The following is a 19,399-nucleotide window of genomic DNA, read 5'->3' on the forward strand; positions in this document are numbered from 1 at the left end:
TGTGTAAAAGACTATGTGCATTCATATTAACTATCCCTGTCATGATTATACACACCTCTATAAAATCACCCCCCAGACTCCTGCTCTGTGGAATTCTCTGCCTCAGGGTCTTATGACTATATTGGTTCGATTGCATTTGGAAAATGCGTGCAGTTCTGGTCACCCCACTACAGGAAGGACGTAGAGGCTTTGTAAAGTCTGCAGAGGAGTCGTACCAGAATAATCCTTGTATTAGGGGATGTTAGCTAGAGCGGGAGGCTGGATAGACTTGCATTGTTTTAGACAATGGACAATAGATGCAGGAGTAGGCCATTCGGCCATTCGAGCTAGCACTGCCATTCAATGTGATCATGGCTGATCATCCCCAATCAGTACCCCGTTCCTGCCTTCTCCCCATATCCCCTGACTCCGCTATTTTTTAGAGCCATATCTAGCTCTCTCTTGAAAGCATCCAGAGAACCTGCCTCCACCGCCCTCTGAGGCAGAGAATTCCACAGACTCACCGCTCTCTGTGAGAAAAAGTGTTTCCTCGTCTCCGTTCTAAATGGCTTACTCCTTATTCTTAAACTGTGGCCCCTGGTTCTGGACTCCCCCAACATCGGGAACATGTTTCCTGCCTCTAGCGTGTCCCTTAACAATCTTATATGTTTCAATGAGAACTTATAATAATCTTGTATGTTTTCTCTGGAATGCCGAGGTTGCTGGGGAACCCGGAAGAAGCAAAAAGATTTATATGAGACATGGATATGGTAGTCAGCAGAACCTTTTTCCCAGGGTGGAAAATTCAAATACTAGGGAGCATTTAGGTCTTTGCTGGTTCTCAAAGCAACCCCATCAGTCCCATTCACTGTTTTGTTCACTATTCTCTCACATACTCAGCTAATTCTATTAATTTTCCTGCTACTTACCCACTACAGGTAACGAACAGAAACTAATTAACTCACAAGCATATTGTGGGCTGTGTGAGTAATCCAGAGAACTTGTCTCATTTTCCCACACGCCATTATTTGACTTTTCGGGAGAGCGGCATTCTGTTAATTGGCTTGTAGGCAACGCAGCCTTTCAGTCTGGTGGCGTTTCGACAAAGCGGCCATTCGGTGAATTTGCTTTTAGGCGACGCAGCCTTTCGGTTAGTTGGCTTTTCGGCGTCTCGCCCTTTCGGTTCGTTGGCGTTTCGGCTTCGTTGCCATTCTGCTATTTGGCTTCGACTTCTTTGCTTCAGCTTCTCGTCCTTCGACGCCACGTCCACACACCACATCCTACACACTAGGAATAATGTTTAACCAACAAACCTACATGTCCTTAGAACGTGAGAGGACACTGCAGCACCCAGAGAAAACCCAAGGGGTCACAGGGAGAATGTACATACTCTACAAAGACAATACCCATGGCTAGGATCGAACCCAGGTCTCTGGCATTGTGAGGCAGCAACTCTACCGCAGCGATACTGTGGAGTAGAGGAGAGAAAACTGGTAAAGAGAGTTGGCGTGGCCTGGCAAGTGATAGGTGGAGACACAAAAAACTGCAGATGCTGGAATCAAGTAATATGTGACCATTGTAGTCCTCCACCGTACATCACTGCCCTGTGTCGCTGCAGGTCCTGTCCGGGCCATGTGCTGGGACATCTTGGAGCAGCGCCCGCTCCAGCCCAGCCCCAGGCTGCTGCAGAGCCTCCAATGGCCCACTCCACCGTTGAGGGGGTGCACTGCCAATCAATGCCCATCTGAGTACCATTCCTCTGTCCGACTCACTCATGTCGGTCCACGGGGTGAGCAGGGGCTGGGTCTGGCGACTTCTCCGGGCGGGTTCTTGGTTCCCCGGCTGCAAGCCCGGCGTGATGTCATGTGTGGCCGCGGCTCACCAGTGCCGGTCTTTAGCCGCGGGGCCTACTGGAGCCTACCTGGTGTGAACGAGTGATCGCGTGGACTCAGTGCACCGTCGGCCTGTGGCATGCTGCATCTCAAAACATAAACTACATCTGCATTGGGGTCTGATACTTTTACATGATTTAGATATTTTCAACAACATTTTACGGAAGAATTTCATTGTATAATGCATTTAAATCCATTTCATCAATTGTAAATAGCAAAGTTTGATTTACAAGATGTATTATCTCGTGTAACTATTCAGCTAAAATAAGGGATCCCAGATATAATGAGAGCTTTATTTTCACATGCCTTCCCCATTTATTTTTATTCAGCATTGAAAATAAATAGATGAAGATTCCGCCGTTTAATTTGATAAGTTTGTCTTCTGTTTAACCTAAATTCTATCTTGTAACTATGGTGACTTGAGAATTAACAAATAGTTTATTTAATTCAGTTTTTATTGTGTGCCTTCGAGATCCCTTTTGCATCGTTTAAAGTTGATGAAACAATTTGTTTCTTTGCAGTTCTGGATGTCTGCCTTGGCCACAACAATCCCTGTCCCCTGTGGAGCCTTCATGCCAGTCTTTGTTATTGGTGAGTTGTTTTCCTTTATTGTTTTATTTTTAGAAATGTTGCTCTTTCCCGCATCATTTATTAATTTTAACCACATTTTCATTCCTTCCTCTGATATTCACATCTGCAAAATTCTCACTGGTTTCGCTTCAGATTTTGTCAGGGGCGGCATAGGGGCACAGATTGCCACACAGAGCCCGGGGACAATCCTGACCTAGGTTGCTAACTGTGTAGAGTTTGCACGTTCTCCTTATCTGCACGTGGGTTTCCTCCGGGTGCTCTGGTTTCTCTCACTTTCTAAAGACGTGCGGGTTGATTGGTTAATTGCACTTAATGTGTAGGTGAGTGGTAGAATCTGGGGGAAGTGAAGATGAAATGGTGAGAATAAAGTTGGATTAGATGAGTGTAAGATGATGATAGTGGCGTTTGAAAGGCTTTAGATATAGACACTGGTGTTTAAGAGGCTTTTGGATAGGCACAGGCCTTTACAGGGAATAGAGAAAATGGACCATGCTCAGGCAGATGAGAACGGTTTAACTTGCCATTTTATTCGGCACAAGCATTGTAGGCTGAAGGAACCGTTCCTGTTTGTTTGCCATGCTATAATTTCCTGGATTCTCTCTACCTTTGTTCTTTAAACATAAAAACATTGTCCACTCTCCAGCCCTTCAGGATCTCACCTGTAGCCCGAGAAGCTGCAATCAATTTAGCTACGGCTCCTGTAATCTCATCTCTTGCCTCTCTTAAAAACATGGGATATATGCTACTATAGCACACTCTTTTGTCTCCTGCATAAAACTTCATACATTTTGGAATGAAATGTTTGGAATTTTTACAAAATTATTTAAAATAAAATTGAACCCCAATACAGAACTGATTATTTTCGGATCAATGGAAGTAAGATGTAAGCTAACTTTGTTTCAAAAATGCCTCCTTAATTATAGATTAATAACGGCAAAAAAACTTATTCTGGAAAAATGCACCCACACCAACGCTCAAAATGTGGATTTCAAATATGTCGGAAATGTTACAACTTGAAGATATAAGATTTGTCATATCAGGCAAATCAGACCAATTCTTGATGATTTGGTCTCCCTTTATTGACATTACAAGCATATGGTGCAACATAACCTTTGAAATTAACAGTTTCAGAACCGGGTGAGGGGTGGGTAAAGATACAAAGCAGGCATGTCCCTTTCAATCACTTTTTGTTGTTGTTTTTTTTTTTCTTCTCTTCTTTTTTCTTCTCTATTCTTTTCTTTGCTTACTTCATCTCACCTTCTTGCCTTCTTGTTTCATCCTTCGGGCTATACAGCTCTATGGCTTCTTTCTTTTTTCACTATTTCACGAATTAACAATATCACTGTTAGGTGGAGGTCACTGTCGGAATGCTAATGTGAAGAGATTGTGCCTGGTGGGAAATTTGCTGCTCTCAGCATCTGTCAAATCCATTTGCCAAGGTTACATTCTTTTATATATTTAAATCATTTTTATATATTTAGATGTGCAGTTCCTTGCATTCATTACAGTGATGATTCAATATAAAAAAAGAAAGTGCTGGAGTTCTGAAGAAGGGTTTCAACCCGAAACGTTGCCTATTTCCTTCGCTCCATTGATGCTGCCTCACCAGCTGAGTTTCTCCAGCATTTTTGTCTACCTTTGATTTTCCAGCATCTGCAGTTCCTTCTTAAACAAGTGCTGGAGTAACTTTGCGTTTAGTTTGATACAGCTTTTCTGCTAGTGGGGAGTCTTCCTTGTCCACATCAAGAAATCATGCATGGTTACCGTAGTTACGTATACTTTCTCTCACCAACTAGAGTGCGGCCCTGAACTACCTCATTGGAGACCCTCGGACTCTCTTTCATTGGACTGGACTTTTTCTTGCACTAAATATTATTCCCCTTATCTTGTCTCTGTACACTGTGGACGGCTTCTTTGTAATCGAGTACAGTCGTTGCACTGACTTGATGGCATGCATCAAAAAATCTTTTTACTCTCCCTCAGTACACGTGACAATAAACTAAACTAAACTCAATTTAATGGAGAGAACAACTTGCATAGCATGACTCCAATTTCCTGAAATGAGTGCCCTTCATATGAGGCTCATCATCAGTAGTATTAACACAAAGTCTGTATTGGTTTCACTTTGTAAATGATCTTTTACTTGCTAAAAACCCTGTCCCACGGTATGAGTTCATTCCAAGAGCTAACCCGAGTTTGCCCTGATTCAAACTCGGAGATTTACGGTAATGGCCACTCGTCGGTACTCGGGGCTCTCGTGGACATTTTTCAGCATGTTGGAAAATCTTCACGAGTCTTCCCGTGCTTACCTGCCGTTAGCGAGTCTTCCCGAGTACCTGCCGTTAGCGCTAAGAGACGTCCCTGAGCTCCGACGTACCCGCTATGTTCATTCTCCGTGCTTACCACTTGTTTGATTTTTTTAAAGCTCGAGAGAGCTCTTGGAATGAACTCGTACCGTGGGACAGGGCTATAACTCTATATAAATTCACCTTGTGTATTCTCCATCATTCTGAAGCACAGGCTGAAATGTTCATATGTCAACAGATTTTGAAATATGTTTTCAAAACTCTTCTGCAGCTTGTAGATAGTTAAAGAGGCAGCTATTAATAGATGAAATATCGTTAAACACTGCCTCAGAGATGTTCCCCATTTTTAACTATATTCTTATTATCTAAGTTTTCCTTCACAACTTTATATTACTAATGCCCCTGTCCCACTTAGGCGATTGTTTTAGTCGACTACAGGCAACTAGGCTGTCACCACATTGTCACCAGGGTGTCGCCTGTGTGGTCTCCTCAGTCGCCCAAAGAGTCGCACTTTTTTTCTGGTCGCCGCTGGATTTTGAAATGGTCAAAACTTTTCGACGACAGTCGGCGCCCGTGGGCTTGACGTCAACGATCGTAGCCTGACATGGGTGCTGTCCCCAGGATGACACAAGTTGTCGCCGGTGCTGACTTTGGTGAATTCCATTGGTGACTACCTACATTAACCTCTGTCAACCGGTGACAGGTACTGGCGACTGAATTGTCTTAAGTTGACCTCAGTTGTCGCCGACAGGCTCGTACCTTGTCGCGGATGGACACAGGTTGTCGCAGGTGTGGTCGTAGGTGGACGTCCGAATGGGTCGCTGGTTGTCGGTAGCTTGACGTTGGCTAGGAGGTAGGTTGTTGTAGACATTGTCGTAGGGGGGTCCAGTTGCCCATTTTTCGGCAACCTGCTACGACTATGACAGTCGCCGGCAGTCGCCGAAAAAATCGTCTTAGTGGGACAGGCCCATAAGTAAATCTATTATTCAAAGATTTTAGTGGTTATTTCAAAATGTTTGTCAGCTTCGTCTATTAATTGCTTCGGAAAGATCATACATTTCAGAGCCATGATTGTTTAATTTAAGTTCTATTTCTAGTTTAAAGATACAGCATGGATACTGGCCCTTCGGTCTACTGAGTCCACGCCGACCATCGATCACCCATTCACACTGGTTCTTTGTTATTCTACTTTCACATCAATTCTCTACACATTTCGGGCAATATACAGAGGCCAATTAACCTACAAACCTTTGGGATGTCTTTGGGATGTGGGAGGAAACCGGAGCACCTGGAGGAAACCCTCAAGATCACAGAGAGAATGTGCAATCTCCACACGGAGGTCAGGATCGAACCCAGACCCTGGTGCTGTGAGCCTGTTCTTTACTGAAGCCAGACATTACTCATTTGATCTATTACTCACCATCACTGCAGACACCGTCCCTACGGATCCACGGCACGTGGCATCCCCCTGGCCTTAAACTCATCACCGGGACATCTGAATAACGCGAACATCTACATCAGACTCTTATTTATTGATTATAGCTCTGCCTTCAACACCATAATCCCAACCAATCGCATCTCCAAATTCCTGGACCTGGGAGTCAGCACCCCCCTCTGCAAAAGGAACTTTAAGTTCTTTATACCGTTATACATCACCTTTGTGGATCTTATGAAAGCTTTCAGTTCTGTCAGCGGAAACGGCTTCTACCAGGTTCTGGAGAAGAATAAATGTCCACCACATCTTCTAAACCTCATTTAGACCTTCTCTGAGAAGTCTCTTGGCACAGTGCAATTTGTTGCCGCCCTATCTGGCAGTTTCCCCATGAGAAGTGGAGTGAAGCAAGACTGTGTCCTTGCTCCCACTCTGTTCAGCATCTTTCCATCTGCCCTTCTGTCTGTCCTTTGCCTTCCTGACAGACACAGATGGAGTGTATCTTGACACCAGAAGAGGCAGGAAGCAAGGTTGAAAGCCAACATGAATGTGAGAACTGTGCTTGTAAGAGGTGATGATGGAAGGAGGACTTCAGGGGCAGCAGTGTCAGAGTGTCTCATGCTTGCTAAGAATATTGACTCAATCAGCATTAAGGAGACTCCAGTCCGGGAAGCAACCTTGTCATAGGTCAGAGCACTCAACTCCCCCTGAAATCACCCTGAACAGCACTCCGCTGGAAACTATCCACAAATTCACCTACCTAGGATCTACGGTGACTGCTAGCCTCTCACTGGATGAGGAAATCATTTCACGTGTTGAAAGGCAGCAAGTAATGGGGGGCTCACCATTGAGTTATACAGTTTAGAAATATGCCCCTCTGTCCAACTTTCCAGGTGACCAACATGCCTCATCTACACTAGTCCGACCGACCTGCCTGCGTTTGATCCATACCTGTCGAAACCTATCCTAAAAATGTACCTGTCCAAGTGTTTATTAAATGTTGTGAAAGTACCTGCCTCCCTCCTCCAGCAGCTTATTCCATATACCTATCACCCATCATGGAAAGATAAAATGCCCCTCAGGTTCCTATGAAATCTTTGCCACCCCACCTTAAACATATGTCCTCTGGTTCTTGATTGCCCTACACTGTATTTACCGTATCTATTCTTCTCGTTCGTTTGTTCGCTCGTGGCTTCTGTTATCCAACATGTTGACAGAATTCACAGAGTGCATCGTGTCGTCACTTCCATGCATTACCACGAGGAGGCTTTTGGCAGCTACCTAAACCTGCCCCATGCTTCCTTCTATTCTTCTCATGATCATATACTCTGTAAAATCACCCCTCATCCTCCTCTGCTATAAGGAATACAGTCCCAGTCTGCTCAACCTCTCGCTCTAGCTCAGGCCCTCAAGTGCTGGCAACATGCTTGTAAATCTTTGTGCTCTTTCCAGCTTAACAGCATCTTTCCTGTAACATGGTGAGCAAAACTGAACACAATACTCAAAATGTGGCCTCATCAATGTCCTGTACAACTGTAACATGACCTCCCAACTCCCATACTCAATACTCCAATGTGCTGAATGCCTTCTTGACCACCTGCGAAGCCACGTTCAAGGAACTATGTACCTCTACTAGATCCCTCTGCTCTTCAACACTCCCCAGAGCCCTACCATTCACTGTGTAGGTCCTGCCCTGGACTTCTCTGTATTAAACTCTATTAACCCTTCCTCAGCCTATCTGCCCAACTGATCAAGATCCTGCTGCATATTTTGATGAACATCTTCACTGTCAAAAATAGCTCCACTTTCATGTCATCAGCAAACTTGCCAATCATGGCTTGTACGTTCTCATCCAAATCATTGATATAGATGACAAACAGCAATGGGCTCAGCACCGAACCCTGATGCACACCACTCGTCACAGGCCTCCAGTCCAAGAAGCAACCTTCCACCATCACCATCTGCTTCCTTCGCAAATACCTTGCTGAAATCCATATATACAACATCAACCTTTTTGGTCACATCTTCAAAACACTATATCAGATTCATGAGACATGACCTCCCACGTACTATCCCTAATCAGCCCTTGTCAAGCTCATTGGCCTGTAGTTCCAAGGCATTTCCCTACAGCCCTTCTTAAATAGAGACACAACATTTGCCACCCTTGTCTTCCAGCAGCTCGCCTTCATTTAATGATGACTTCCCTCAGCGAGGGCATCTACAATTTCATCTCTAGCTTTCCACAGTGTCCTCGGATGTATCGGATCAAGCCCGGGAGATTTGTCTCCCTTCAACCACGTCAGGACTTTCAGCGCGTATTCGACCGTAACACTGACTGCTCTCAAGATACTTCCATTGACGGCCCCAAGTTCCCCAGACCTCATGTCTTTCTCCACGGTAAAAACAGAGGAGAAATATTCATTGATGAGCTCGCCCATCACCTGTGGCCACACGCAGAGTTGACCCTTTTGATTCTTCAGGGGGCCCATTCTCTCTCTGGTTACCCTTTTTCCCTTTACGTACATAAAATCTCATGAGATTATCTATAATATTATCTACCAGAGCTATCTCCTGTCCCCATTTTGCCCTCTTATTTATTTAACGTGCTCATCAGTTTCCGAAACTCCTCCAGGGATACGCTTGATCCCAGCTACCTAAACTTGCCCCAAGCTTCGTCCTTATTCTCACCCAGAGCCTCACTTTCTCTCATCATCCAAGCATCCTTGTGCCGACCTGCTTTGCCTTTCACTCTAACAGGGACATGCAGGTCCTGGACTCTAGTCAGCACACTTTCAAAAATGTAAGAAGATGAAACTCACCATCAAGATCAAAATCGACAAAGATTCTCGAGCACGTTACTGTACAACAGTGAAGCTTGCATGACTTACCTACATCAAGAGCAGAAAATGAATAATTTTCATTTCCACTGTCTTCGCCGCATCCTGGGAGTTTCTTGGCAGGACAAATCACCAATGAATTTGTCCTCTCCCTGACCAACATTAATAGCATCCCTGTCATCCTGAAAAAGAAGTGTCTTCACTGGCTTGGACATGTACTATATAGGGAAGGTGTACTATATGGGGAAGTCACCTGTATGGTCGCCTGTATGGTCGTGAGTAGTCTCCTCAGGCGCCCAAAGAATCGTAGCGTTCTGGTCACCGCTGGATTTTGAAATGTTCAAAACTTTTTGGCGACAGTGGGCTTGACGCCAATGAGCGTAGCTTGACTTCTCCTGACATAGGTGCTGTCGTAGGTTGGCTCCAGGATGACATGGGTTGTCACCGATGCTGCTTTCGGTATATTCCATTCACGACTACCTACGTCAACCGGCGTCAGGTACCGGCGACTGAATCGTCTTACCTTGTCGTTGGTTGTAGCGGGTGGACGTAGGTTGTCGTAGGTGTGGTTGTAGGTGGACGTCCTAATGGGTCACCGGCTGTTGGTAGCTTGCCGTAGCTTGACGTCGACTAGGTGGTAGGTTGGTGTAGACATTGTCGTAGGGGGGGACCAGTCGCCGGTTTTTCGGCGACCTGCTACGACTATGACAGTTGCCGGCAGTCGTCGAAAAAATTGCCTAAGTGGGACAGGCCCATAAGAGGAAGACCCAAGTTCACTATAAGGATATAATTAAAGGAGATATGATGGATTTCAGCATCGGCACTGCCAACTGTGTAGTGGCTACTGAGGACCAGGGGAGGTGGAGAAAGGACCTTCAGGCGGATATGAAGCACCACACAGCATATGGTTCAGGACCCTGGAGACACAAAAAACTGGAGTAACCCCACGGGACAGGCAGCATCTCTGGAGAGAAGGAATGGGTGACATTTCGGGTCGAGTCATAGAAACATAGAAAATAGGTGCAGGAGCAGGCCATTCGGCCCTTCGAGCCAGCACCGCCATTCATTGTGATCATGGCTGATCGTCCCCTATCAATAACCCGTGCCTGCCTTCTCCCCATATCCCTTGACTCCACTAGCCCCTAGAGCTCTATCTAACTCTCTCTTAAATCCATCCAGTGATTTGGCCTCCACTGCCCTATGTGGCAGGGAATTCCATAAATTCACAACTCGCTGGGTGAAAACATTTTTTCTCACCTCAGTCTTAAATGACCTCCCCTTTATTCTAAGACTCTGGCCCCTGGTTCTGGACTCGCCCAACATTGGGAACCTTTTTCTTGCATCTAGCTTGTCCGGTCCTTTTATATGCTTCTATAAGATCCCCCTCATCCTTCTAAACTCCAGTGAATACAAGCCTAGTCTTTTCAATCTTTCCTCATATGACAGTCCCACCATCCCAGGGATCAATCTCGTGAACCTACGCTGCACTGCCTCAATCACAAGGATGTCCTTCCTCAAATTAGGAGACCAAAACTGTACACAATACTCCAGATGTCGTTTCGGTTCGGGTCTAAAGAAGGGTCTCGCCCTGAAACGTCACCCATTCCTTCGCTCCAGAGGTGCTGCCTGTCCCGCTGAATTACTCCAGCTTTTTGTGTCTATCTTCAGCAATGGGAACCCACTCCCCAATCCAACGGCCAGAGATACCGTAAGTTCACCTGAGGTCGCTGTGGGACGGTCTGCCTGGCAAGGCCTAGTCAACCACAGCAAGAAGTGCAACCTCAGATGAAACATTCCCCTCTCCAAGCAAAACATCGTCAAAGCCACACCGACATCTCTCACGTCAGGTGGATGGATGCCAACCAGGCAAGAACCTGAGTAAGAAGGAACTGCAAATGCTGCTTGAAACCGAAGATAGACACAAAAAGCTGGAGTAACTCAGCGGGTCAGACAACATCCCTTTCCCCTGACTCTCTGTCTGACGAAGGGTTTCAACCCGAAAAGTCACCTATTCCTTTTATCCGGAGAAGCTGTCCAGATTGTCCAGAGCAACTCCTGCAATAATGTTCTGGGTAGAAGATGACTGACCAACAACAACCACGAGCATTTAAGGTGTTGAGTTGCGACTCCAACTGGTGGAGAGTTTCCCACCTTCATTGTCTTCACAGTATTTAACGTTCTTGATACCAGGCACTATCAAATGCCACCACATTGCAAAGGATATGCAACTACTCACCTCTAGAATTCAGCTTTGTTTATCCATGATTGTATACAAGCATTGCTATTAACCTGTACTGCAAAATCTTCAATGTTGGAGGGAGGGGAGGTCTTAATAAAATGGATAAATAGTGAGCTGAATGTTTCGTCCTGTTACCTTTAAGGAATTGTTAGAGGCAATTTTCACATCAGAGAAAGAACAGTAGAAATAATTTGTGATTTCTCCACCCCATCCACCCATCACAATATCTGAGATTCTGCTGATAATTTTTTTAATTAAATAACATATTTTCTTAATTAACAACAGGGATATATGAAACGCTGTGAACTTTCTTTTAGTTTCATTAATGACTGAGGCTGGTTGTGTGGCACTTAAAAAGATTAGACAGAGGAAGAGTGAAGGTGTTAGTTTGACCTTCCTTGCAGTTACAACCTAGAGCAGAAGGAGAAATCTCAATGGCATAGTCATCATTGTCCGAGCGGCAGTAATATGCATGTGAATGTCTTTCTTTGTGCAGATTGTCAGTAAAGGCCCTATCCCACTTACGTGTCCTTGGCACGCAAATTACGCGACTTCATGCGTCCGCACAGCAGTCTGGAGCGTGTGACGTTATTTGAAGATAGACACAAAATGCAGGAGTAACTCAGCGGGATGGGCAGCATCTCTGGAGAGAAGCAATGGGTGACGTTTCGGGTCGAGACCTCTCTTTCAGACTGAAGAAGGGTCTCGGCCCGAAACATCACCCATTGCTTCTGTCCAGAGATGCCATTTGGGGACCATGTCTGAGGAAGGATATGCTGGCTCTGGAGAGGGTCCAGAGAAGGTTTATAACAATAATCCCAGAATGAATGGATTAACATATGATGAGCATTTGATGCCACTGATCCTGTACTCGCTGAAGTTTAGAAGAATGAGGGGGACCTCATTAAAACGTAAACCGAATAATGAAAGGCTTGGATAGAGTGGATGTGGAGAGGATGTTTTCACTTGTGGGAGTGTCTTGGATTAGTGGTCATAGCCTCAGAATTAAATGATGTTCCTTTAGGAAGGAGATGAGGATGACTTTCTTTAGTCAGAGGGTGGTGAATCTGTGGAGGCCGTCAATGGATATTGTTAAGGCAGAGATAGATAGATTCTTAATGAGTGCAGGTGTCGGGGGTTATGGGGTGAAGGCAGGCGAATGGGATTAGGAGGGAGAGATAGATCAGCCATGATTGAATGGCGGAGTAGACGAAGGGCCGAATGGCCTAATTCTGCTCCTATCACGTGACCTTATGCTCTTTCTAGTCAGTTTGTTGAAGACCTCAGCTCCAGACCTGGCAATTCGAATGGTTTGCAGGTCTTTTGTGTTTCCAATGACTTTTTTCAGACTGGACACACTCTCAATCATTCATTCCTAATCTTATTTCATAATTCCATGTTGAATTTGCTTTACAATTGATTTTTCACCGCTTTGCAAACCTGTTATTTCATGATTGATCAGTGGCATCAATTTCATTACTTTTGTTCTCAGTTGCTTGCCAACTGTTTTAAGTCCATAAAGAGCAATCAGCTTAACAGCAGTCGCCTTCAGATAAAAATTGTTGAACAAGAATAATCAACATGGAATAAGCATCAGGGTAAGACAAAATAGTAAGATTAAACGAGAACGTACCAGTTCGAAGTTTGATCGTTATTTTGTGAGGAGTACGTTGAGGGAATACGTGAAGAACCCCGCCAGGACGCATGCGTGTCATTCTTTAAAGCAGCGGTGTGAAATCACAGATAACTGTAATGACTGAACATAGTAAGATTAGAGAAGAAATACCAGTTGAGTATATGATCATGGGTGGGAGCGGAGGGCACGTATTCCCTCAACGTACTCCTCATAAAATAACGATCAAACTTCGAACTGGTAAGTTCTCGTTTAATCTTACTATTTTACTTCGGAGTCACGTGAGTGACTACGTGAAGATTTCAAAGCTCTGTGATTTCATGCCGTGGAAACGAGTCCATGCATCACATCTGCCTTAATGACTGTGGGAGGAATTGTGTCAACATAATTTAGACATGAATCCGACATTGAAATCTATGAAAAATTTATTAACACCAAATTATAGCCCCTATTTATGGGGTAAATTAAATTACAGAACTTAAAATTGTTTCTGCAAACGTTCCAGGTTTAATGACTGGTTTATGATAAAATAGTTGGAATGTTTTTTTTCCTGACCATCCTGCTGTCTTGAGGATTTGGTCCATTGGTACATCCAACTGCATAGCTGCCAATGTAGCTGCAGCCCTGGTGGAATGAGATTTAAAAATATTAGTATCCACCCCAGCCTGTGTTAGAACCTGTTTCAGCCATCTTGAGATGGTCTGGACCGTCACTTTTTTGTGTGGTTGCTTGTGGCTGATTAAAAGTGCCTTCTCATTGCCTCTGATGATTTTTGTGTTCTCCATGTATAACAACAAATGTCTTACTATACAGAGACGATCATCTGTTGGGTAAGACCTAAATTCGATATTGAGGCCCGCTGATCCCTGTCTGTTCTGCTTAACTAATTCATAAATATGAAACGTAATATTTCCAGATGAAGAAGTCATGTTGTCCAGTCTTAATTTATGTAACGACTGTACCCTTTGTGCCGTGACCAAATCCATTAGCATAACTGTTTTCAGTGTCAGTCTATGTAGGGACAGAGCTGTTGCTGGAGACCAATTCCTTAGCATCGTCAGGACAATACTCACGTCCCATATTTGAGAGTACCTGGTTCTTGGGGGATTGGTATTAAAAATTCCCCTCATAAGTTTTGTTACCAGGGGGGTGAGTCCCAACAGAATGACGCTCTGTTCCTTGCCATAGATAAGTTGATAGGGCACTTCTGGCGCAGTTGATGGCACTATAACTGAGCCCCTCATCATAATGGAGGCCTGCCAGGAATTTCAGAACAGACGGGATGTTCATTGATCTGTAGGTGATGCTGTTTCTGTGACAATACATCTCCCATTTCCTGATATAGACCAGATACTGTTTTTTGGTGGACTGTCTGTGGGCCGCCGAAATTATGTTCACTGTTCGGTCCGTCAGTCCCAGCTGTAGTAGAGGTATTTTTAGACTCTACAAATTAATAAATTCATATAGTTATGACATGGGTGGCTATCCCTTGTTACGGGATGAACCAATAAATCTGGTCTATTCGGGATGGTGATACATGGTTCTAATACCATGTTGAGTATCACAGGGAACCATGGTTGAGTAGGCCAATCGGATACTACCAAAATACCAGATGCAGAGTCTTGCTGTATTTTCCTTAATACCCGACTGATGAGGCAGAAAGGAGGGAATGCATAAATAAACAATTTCACCCAATGCAGCGAAAATGCATCTGTCGCCGCTGCCCCAGGGTCTGGTTCCCACGAAACATAGTTTGATAACTGGTGATTAAGTCTGGATGCGAATAGATCGATATCTGGTGTTCCATACCGTGCTGTAATATCAGCAAATACTTTTTTATTCAACATCCATTCGGTGTTTTCATTAAATTTGCGTGACCTGGTGTCTGCCACTGAATTTAGTTTACCTGGTAGGTAAGTAGCTGATATATAAAATATGTCTCTGGATACACCATTGCCAAATTGTATTAGCCAGATTGTCACATGATGTCGATTTGTTTCCACCCATGTGGTTGATATATGCTACCACGGTGGTATTGTCAATCTGTAGTCTAACATGCTGGTGATATAACCCCGAACAATATGACTTTAGGCCATGGAATGCACCCAACATTTCCAGGTAGTTTATGCCCAGTGTTTGTAATAATGATGCCTCCTGTGCAGTCCATCTACCTCCACAGCTGGAGATGGAATTGGTGGCACCCCAACCAAGTGCACTGGCATCAGTTTGTAGCACCATAGAAGGGTTGCTGATAATGATTGGATTGAAACAAAGCCGAATGTTATCTTTCCACCATTTTAGTTCCATTATAGCTTTGATTGGTAGCTTCATTGGTCTGTCAAAATGACCAGCATTAATTTTGAGTGCTCGTATTTTTGCTCTCTGTAAATTTTGGTAATGTAAAGGTCCGAATTGTGTGGCTGGAAAAGCAGCCACCATTTTGCCAATTACTTTTGCTACCAATCTGATGGACGGTTTACTGATTTCAATGACGTTATTGCAAGCCTCTATTAAGTCTATAGCCTTTCCCTTTGGCAACGTCACCGACATGTGAACTGAGTCAATGGTGAACCCCAAATAGTCCATAGTAGTGGAAGGCGTTAATTTAGATTTAACTGGATGGATAATAAACCCCAGTTTTTCAAATAACTGTTTTGTGGCTGTTACGGTTTGTTTGGCCAATTCCAAAGTTTTGCCCACAATAAGTATGTCATCTAGATATGCCATGACCATGTGTATTCGTTTCCGTAGAAACGCTAGGGCTGCTTTCAAAATGTTTGTGAACAGCCTTGGGGCTGATGTTAATCCATTTGGCAGCGCTCTATACTGCCACTGCTGTCCCATCCAGTTGAATTTTAAGTAACATCTGTGGTCACCTCGTATAGGCACTGAATAGTAAGCATCTTTTAAATCGTTGCTAGCCATGAAGTAACCTTTGGAAATCAATTGTTTTGCAGTAACAAAGGTTTCCATTTTTAAATGAATATATTGTACAAATGTATTCAATTTGGTCAAATCTATGATGATGCGACAACCACCATCTTTTTTGTTTTTGGTAAAGATATTGGACACAAATTCTAGTGATTCGTGTTGGGATTTTTCAATTACCCCTTTTGCGTAAAGCCGCTCCAGTTCAGCATGCGCTTCTGATTTTTCTTTACCTCAAAGTACGAACATTCGGTTCGGTACATGCTGAACTGGAGGGCTGTATTTGTGTATAAATTCCATGGTATATCCCTGGATACTGCTTAAAATATAAGTGTCGGTAGTTAACATACTCCATGCATCCAGAAAGAAGTGTAATCTCCCCCCAACCTCCATGCTCCCTGCAATTTGTAGGGAACCAGACCCACCTCCCTCCATAATTACCAGTTTACTTCTTTTTGTAAATCCTTCGTTGATGTTGAGGCGCCGGTGTCTGGATTTGTGGTTGGGTTGGTGTTGGAGGTTTGCGTATCTTCCAAAAAGGCCGGCCTGGGCCATGGCCTAAAAAAGACTCATGTTTGGTGTACTGGACCTTTGAGCTTTCACCAGTTTGTCTTGTTCTACTGGTGGGTGCGTAAGGGTGCTGTTTATGGCCGTAGTAGGTTTTTGATGAAGTCGCTTTTATGAGCCCCAGGGTTTTTGCTTCCTCATCGAGCTCCTTGACTTGCTTCAATAGGTTACCTCCAAATAGTAAAATTGGTGGTTTTACGTTTCCAGGTTTGCACAGACCTGCGAATTTCGGGTTTAGAGCAGGTCGGATGGCACTCTTCCTGATGCTGTTTATTTCATATTGTGTGTTGCAAAGCAGTGCCACTGCATCCTGTTGGTCCTGCGACATGTCCTTCTCATCCACTATGCGGGTGAAAGCTGTTATTCCCACTGTTAGGAGCTTTAGTATCTTTTGGAGTTTGACATCCATGCCTCTAACTCCTGCTCCGGTATGTTTCCATATGCAATTATTTACAACAGGAACATTCAGGGATATACAGTTACCCGGTGCCAAGTGTCTTGCCGTGGTGTCCAATACAGCCTGTTCCTGTAGCTGGTTAAAGGACATATAATCTATACTGGCAGCTAGTTTTTGTTCCAGGTTTTGGCCAGTCTGGTCTGGCTGTATGAAGTTGGACACCATGTCCAGTAGATTTTCACGTTCCTGCACCCCTTGCACACTTGATTTCTCTTCTGCAAACCCCTCTTCAGGATCAGCCCAGAACTGACCCCAAGTACTCCCCTCTGACGAGGGAGATGCACTGTGTAGCCCTACAAGAGGTGCTGCTGTGGGTTTAACATAGTGCCCACAGTGACTAGACTCCATCTCCCGGAGCCTGTCACGTTGGAGCAACTGGTCCACACACCGCTCCATCCGGCTCCAGCGCTCACGGTCGCTGGCCGCTCGCGGCTGCTCTAAGTCGGACACATCTGAGTCAACGACTTTGTTGGTTTTTTGTTTTGCCTTACCGCCCGGCCGCGGAGTGGATCTGGCCGGTGCGGAGGCGAAGTCGGGCACAGCTGTTCCCATTACGGGTGATTCATGTGCCGCTGGCCGCTGCTGGCTGACCGCAACTCCGCGGTCCTCCCCCACCAGCTTTGTCGCAGCCCCCGTTGTTTTCTTGGACTTGTCCATTGACTCCCCACCTGTAAATCAGTATGGGAACAACACAAAAGACCGCAGAAGTATCTCTTACCTGCAGGTTCCGGCTTTTAAAACTGCCGCTGCGGGGGAACGTCGTTCCACCCCGCCTGACTGTTTCGCAATGCGTGTAGCGATATGACACGCATGCGTCCTGGCGGGGTTCTTCACGTAGTCACTCACGTGACTCCGAAGTAAAATCAATCACGGCTGCTGTTAAAATTATTGAAGAAGAAAAACAGTCATTGATAGAAATGTAAAATGCCCAAGCATGAAAGCATGAGAAAGATGGTGATCAGAGGGTGACTAATACAGGAAACAGGAATAGAAATGGCAGAGAGAACTTTTCTTGGTTACTCTCGGTCGCTGCCAATCCCTCTGTTCTCTCCATCGCTTTCGCCTCCCCCCCCCACTGCCCCCACATGCAAACACGTATATTATGCTGGTCTTCACACTTCTCCAATTCCAATGAAGAGTCGTGGACCTGAAACTATCTACAGTAACTCTGTTTCTTTCTCCACAGATGTTGCCTGACCTCTTGAGTAGCTCCAGCATTTTCTGTTCTTAATTTACTTTGTGTGTGTTTTGGGTGGATTGTAGATGAGATCTATGGGGAATTCCTGAGCTTGCATCCACTCTGACCCACCATGGAGCCATGACGTCTGGGAAATCTGTCAGTGATCTTGTCGAGCATTGAAAGCGTTCATGAGAGAACCTTTTCCAAATGCACACAATTCATGTAAACAAGAGCCAGACATGTGACGTCCTCCCAGATACACTTTGAAATGTTGCCATATTGTAAGAGAGGAAGTCAAGCTAATCAAAATACCACTGAATTATATGTTGCTTCCATGTGATATGGGTTGATCATGCTGGAAGAATAATAGTGACAAAGCAGTTGAAGATGATGGAACCAAAATATTGTCCAGAGCAACTCCTGCAATAATGTGTAGGAAGGAACTGCAGATGTTGGATTAAACTTAAGACAGACACAAAAAGCTGGTGTAATTCGGCGGGTCAGACATCATCTCTGGAGAGAAGGAATAGGAATAGGAAAAGGTCTGAAAAAGAGTCTCAGGAGGAATGCAATGACATTAGGTCAATGTGTTCAACTATGTTTTCTCCTTTTGTCTGATGTCTTGGTTTATTTTACCACTGGCATTACAGGCATCAATGGGCTTTCTCAAAGAGTTTCACACCTGAAATGGAAAGGGAGAGAAAAAAGCCACTGCGGACCTGGGTCAAGTTATGTGAGAGATACCGTAGGGACTACTTTGGTCTCGACCCGAAACGTCACCTATTCCTTTTCTCCAGAGATGCTGTCTGGCCCGCTGAGTTACTCCAGTTTTTTGTGTCTATTTCCTGCAATAATGTTCTGGGGCAAAGAAGACTGGCAAACAACAACCACAAATATATGTGTTGAGTTATGACTCCAACTGATGGAGAGTTTCCCACCTTGGATTCCTATTGTCCTCAAAGTATTTAAGGTTCTTGATACCACCCGCTATCAAATGCCACCGCATTGCAAAGGATATGCAATTCCTCACCTCTGGAATTAAGATACTTAAAGCCCTGTCCCACGGTACGAGTTCATTCCAAGAGTTCTCCTGAGTTTGCCCTGATTCGAACTCGGAGATTTACGGTAATGGCCACTCGTCGGTACTCGGGACTCTCGTGGACATTTTTCATCATGTTGAAAAATCTTCACGAGTCTTCCCGTGCTTACCTGCCATTAGCGAGTCTTCCCGAATACGTGCCGTTAGCGCGAAGAGACGACCCCGAGCTCCGACGTACCCGCTACGTTCATTCTCCCTGCTTACCACGAGTTTGATTTTTTTTAAACTCGGGAGAGCTCTTGGAATGAACTCATACCGT

General features: G+C 44.7%; 1 protein-coding gene across 2 annotated transcripts in view; it reads left to right on the forward strand.

Moving 5' to 3' along the window:
* The window catches only part of clcn2 (chloride voltage-gated channel 2), a 462,683-nt gene that overhangs the window by 294,427 nt on the left and 148,857 nt on the right, over positions 1-19,399 (forward strand). For both annotated transcript variants that reach the window (XM_033032183.1, XM_033032184.1), the window contains exon 13: positions 2,393-2,462. In XM_033032183.1, the coding sequence (XP_032888074.1) occupies positions 2,393-2,462 (70 nt within the window). The remainder of the gene's footprint in view (positions 1-2,392; positions 2,463-19,399) is intronic.

Source organism: Amblyraja radiata, chromosome 13 (genome assembly GCF_010909765.2).
Source record: "Amblyraja radiata isolate CabotCenter1 chromosome 13, sAmbRad1.1.pri, whole genome shotgun sequence".
NCBI lineage: Eukaryota > Metazoa > Chordata > Chondrichthyes > Rajiformes > Rajidae > Amblyraja > Amblyraja radiata.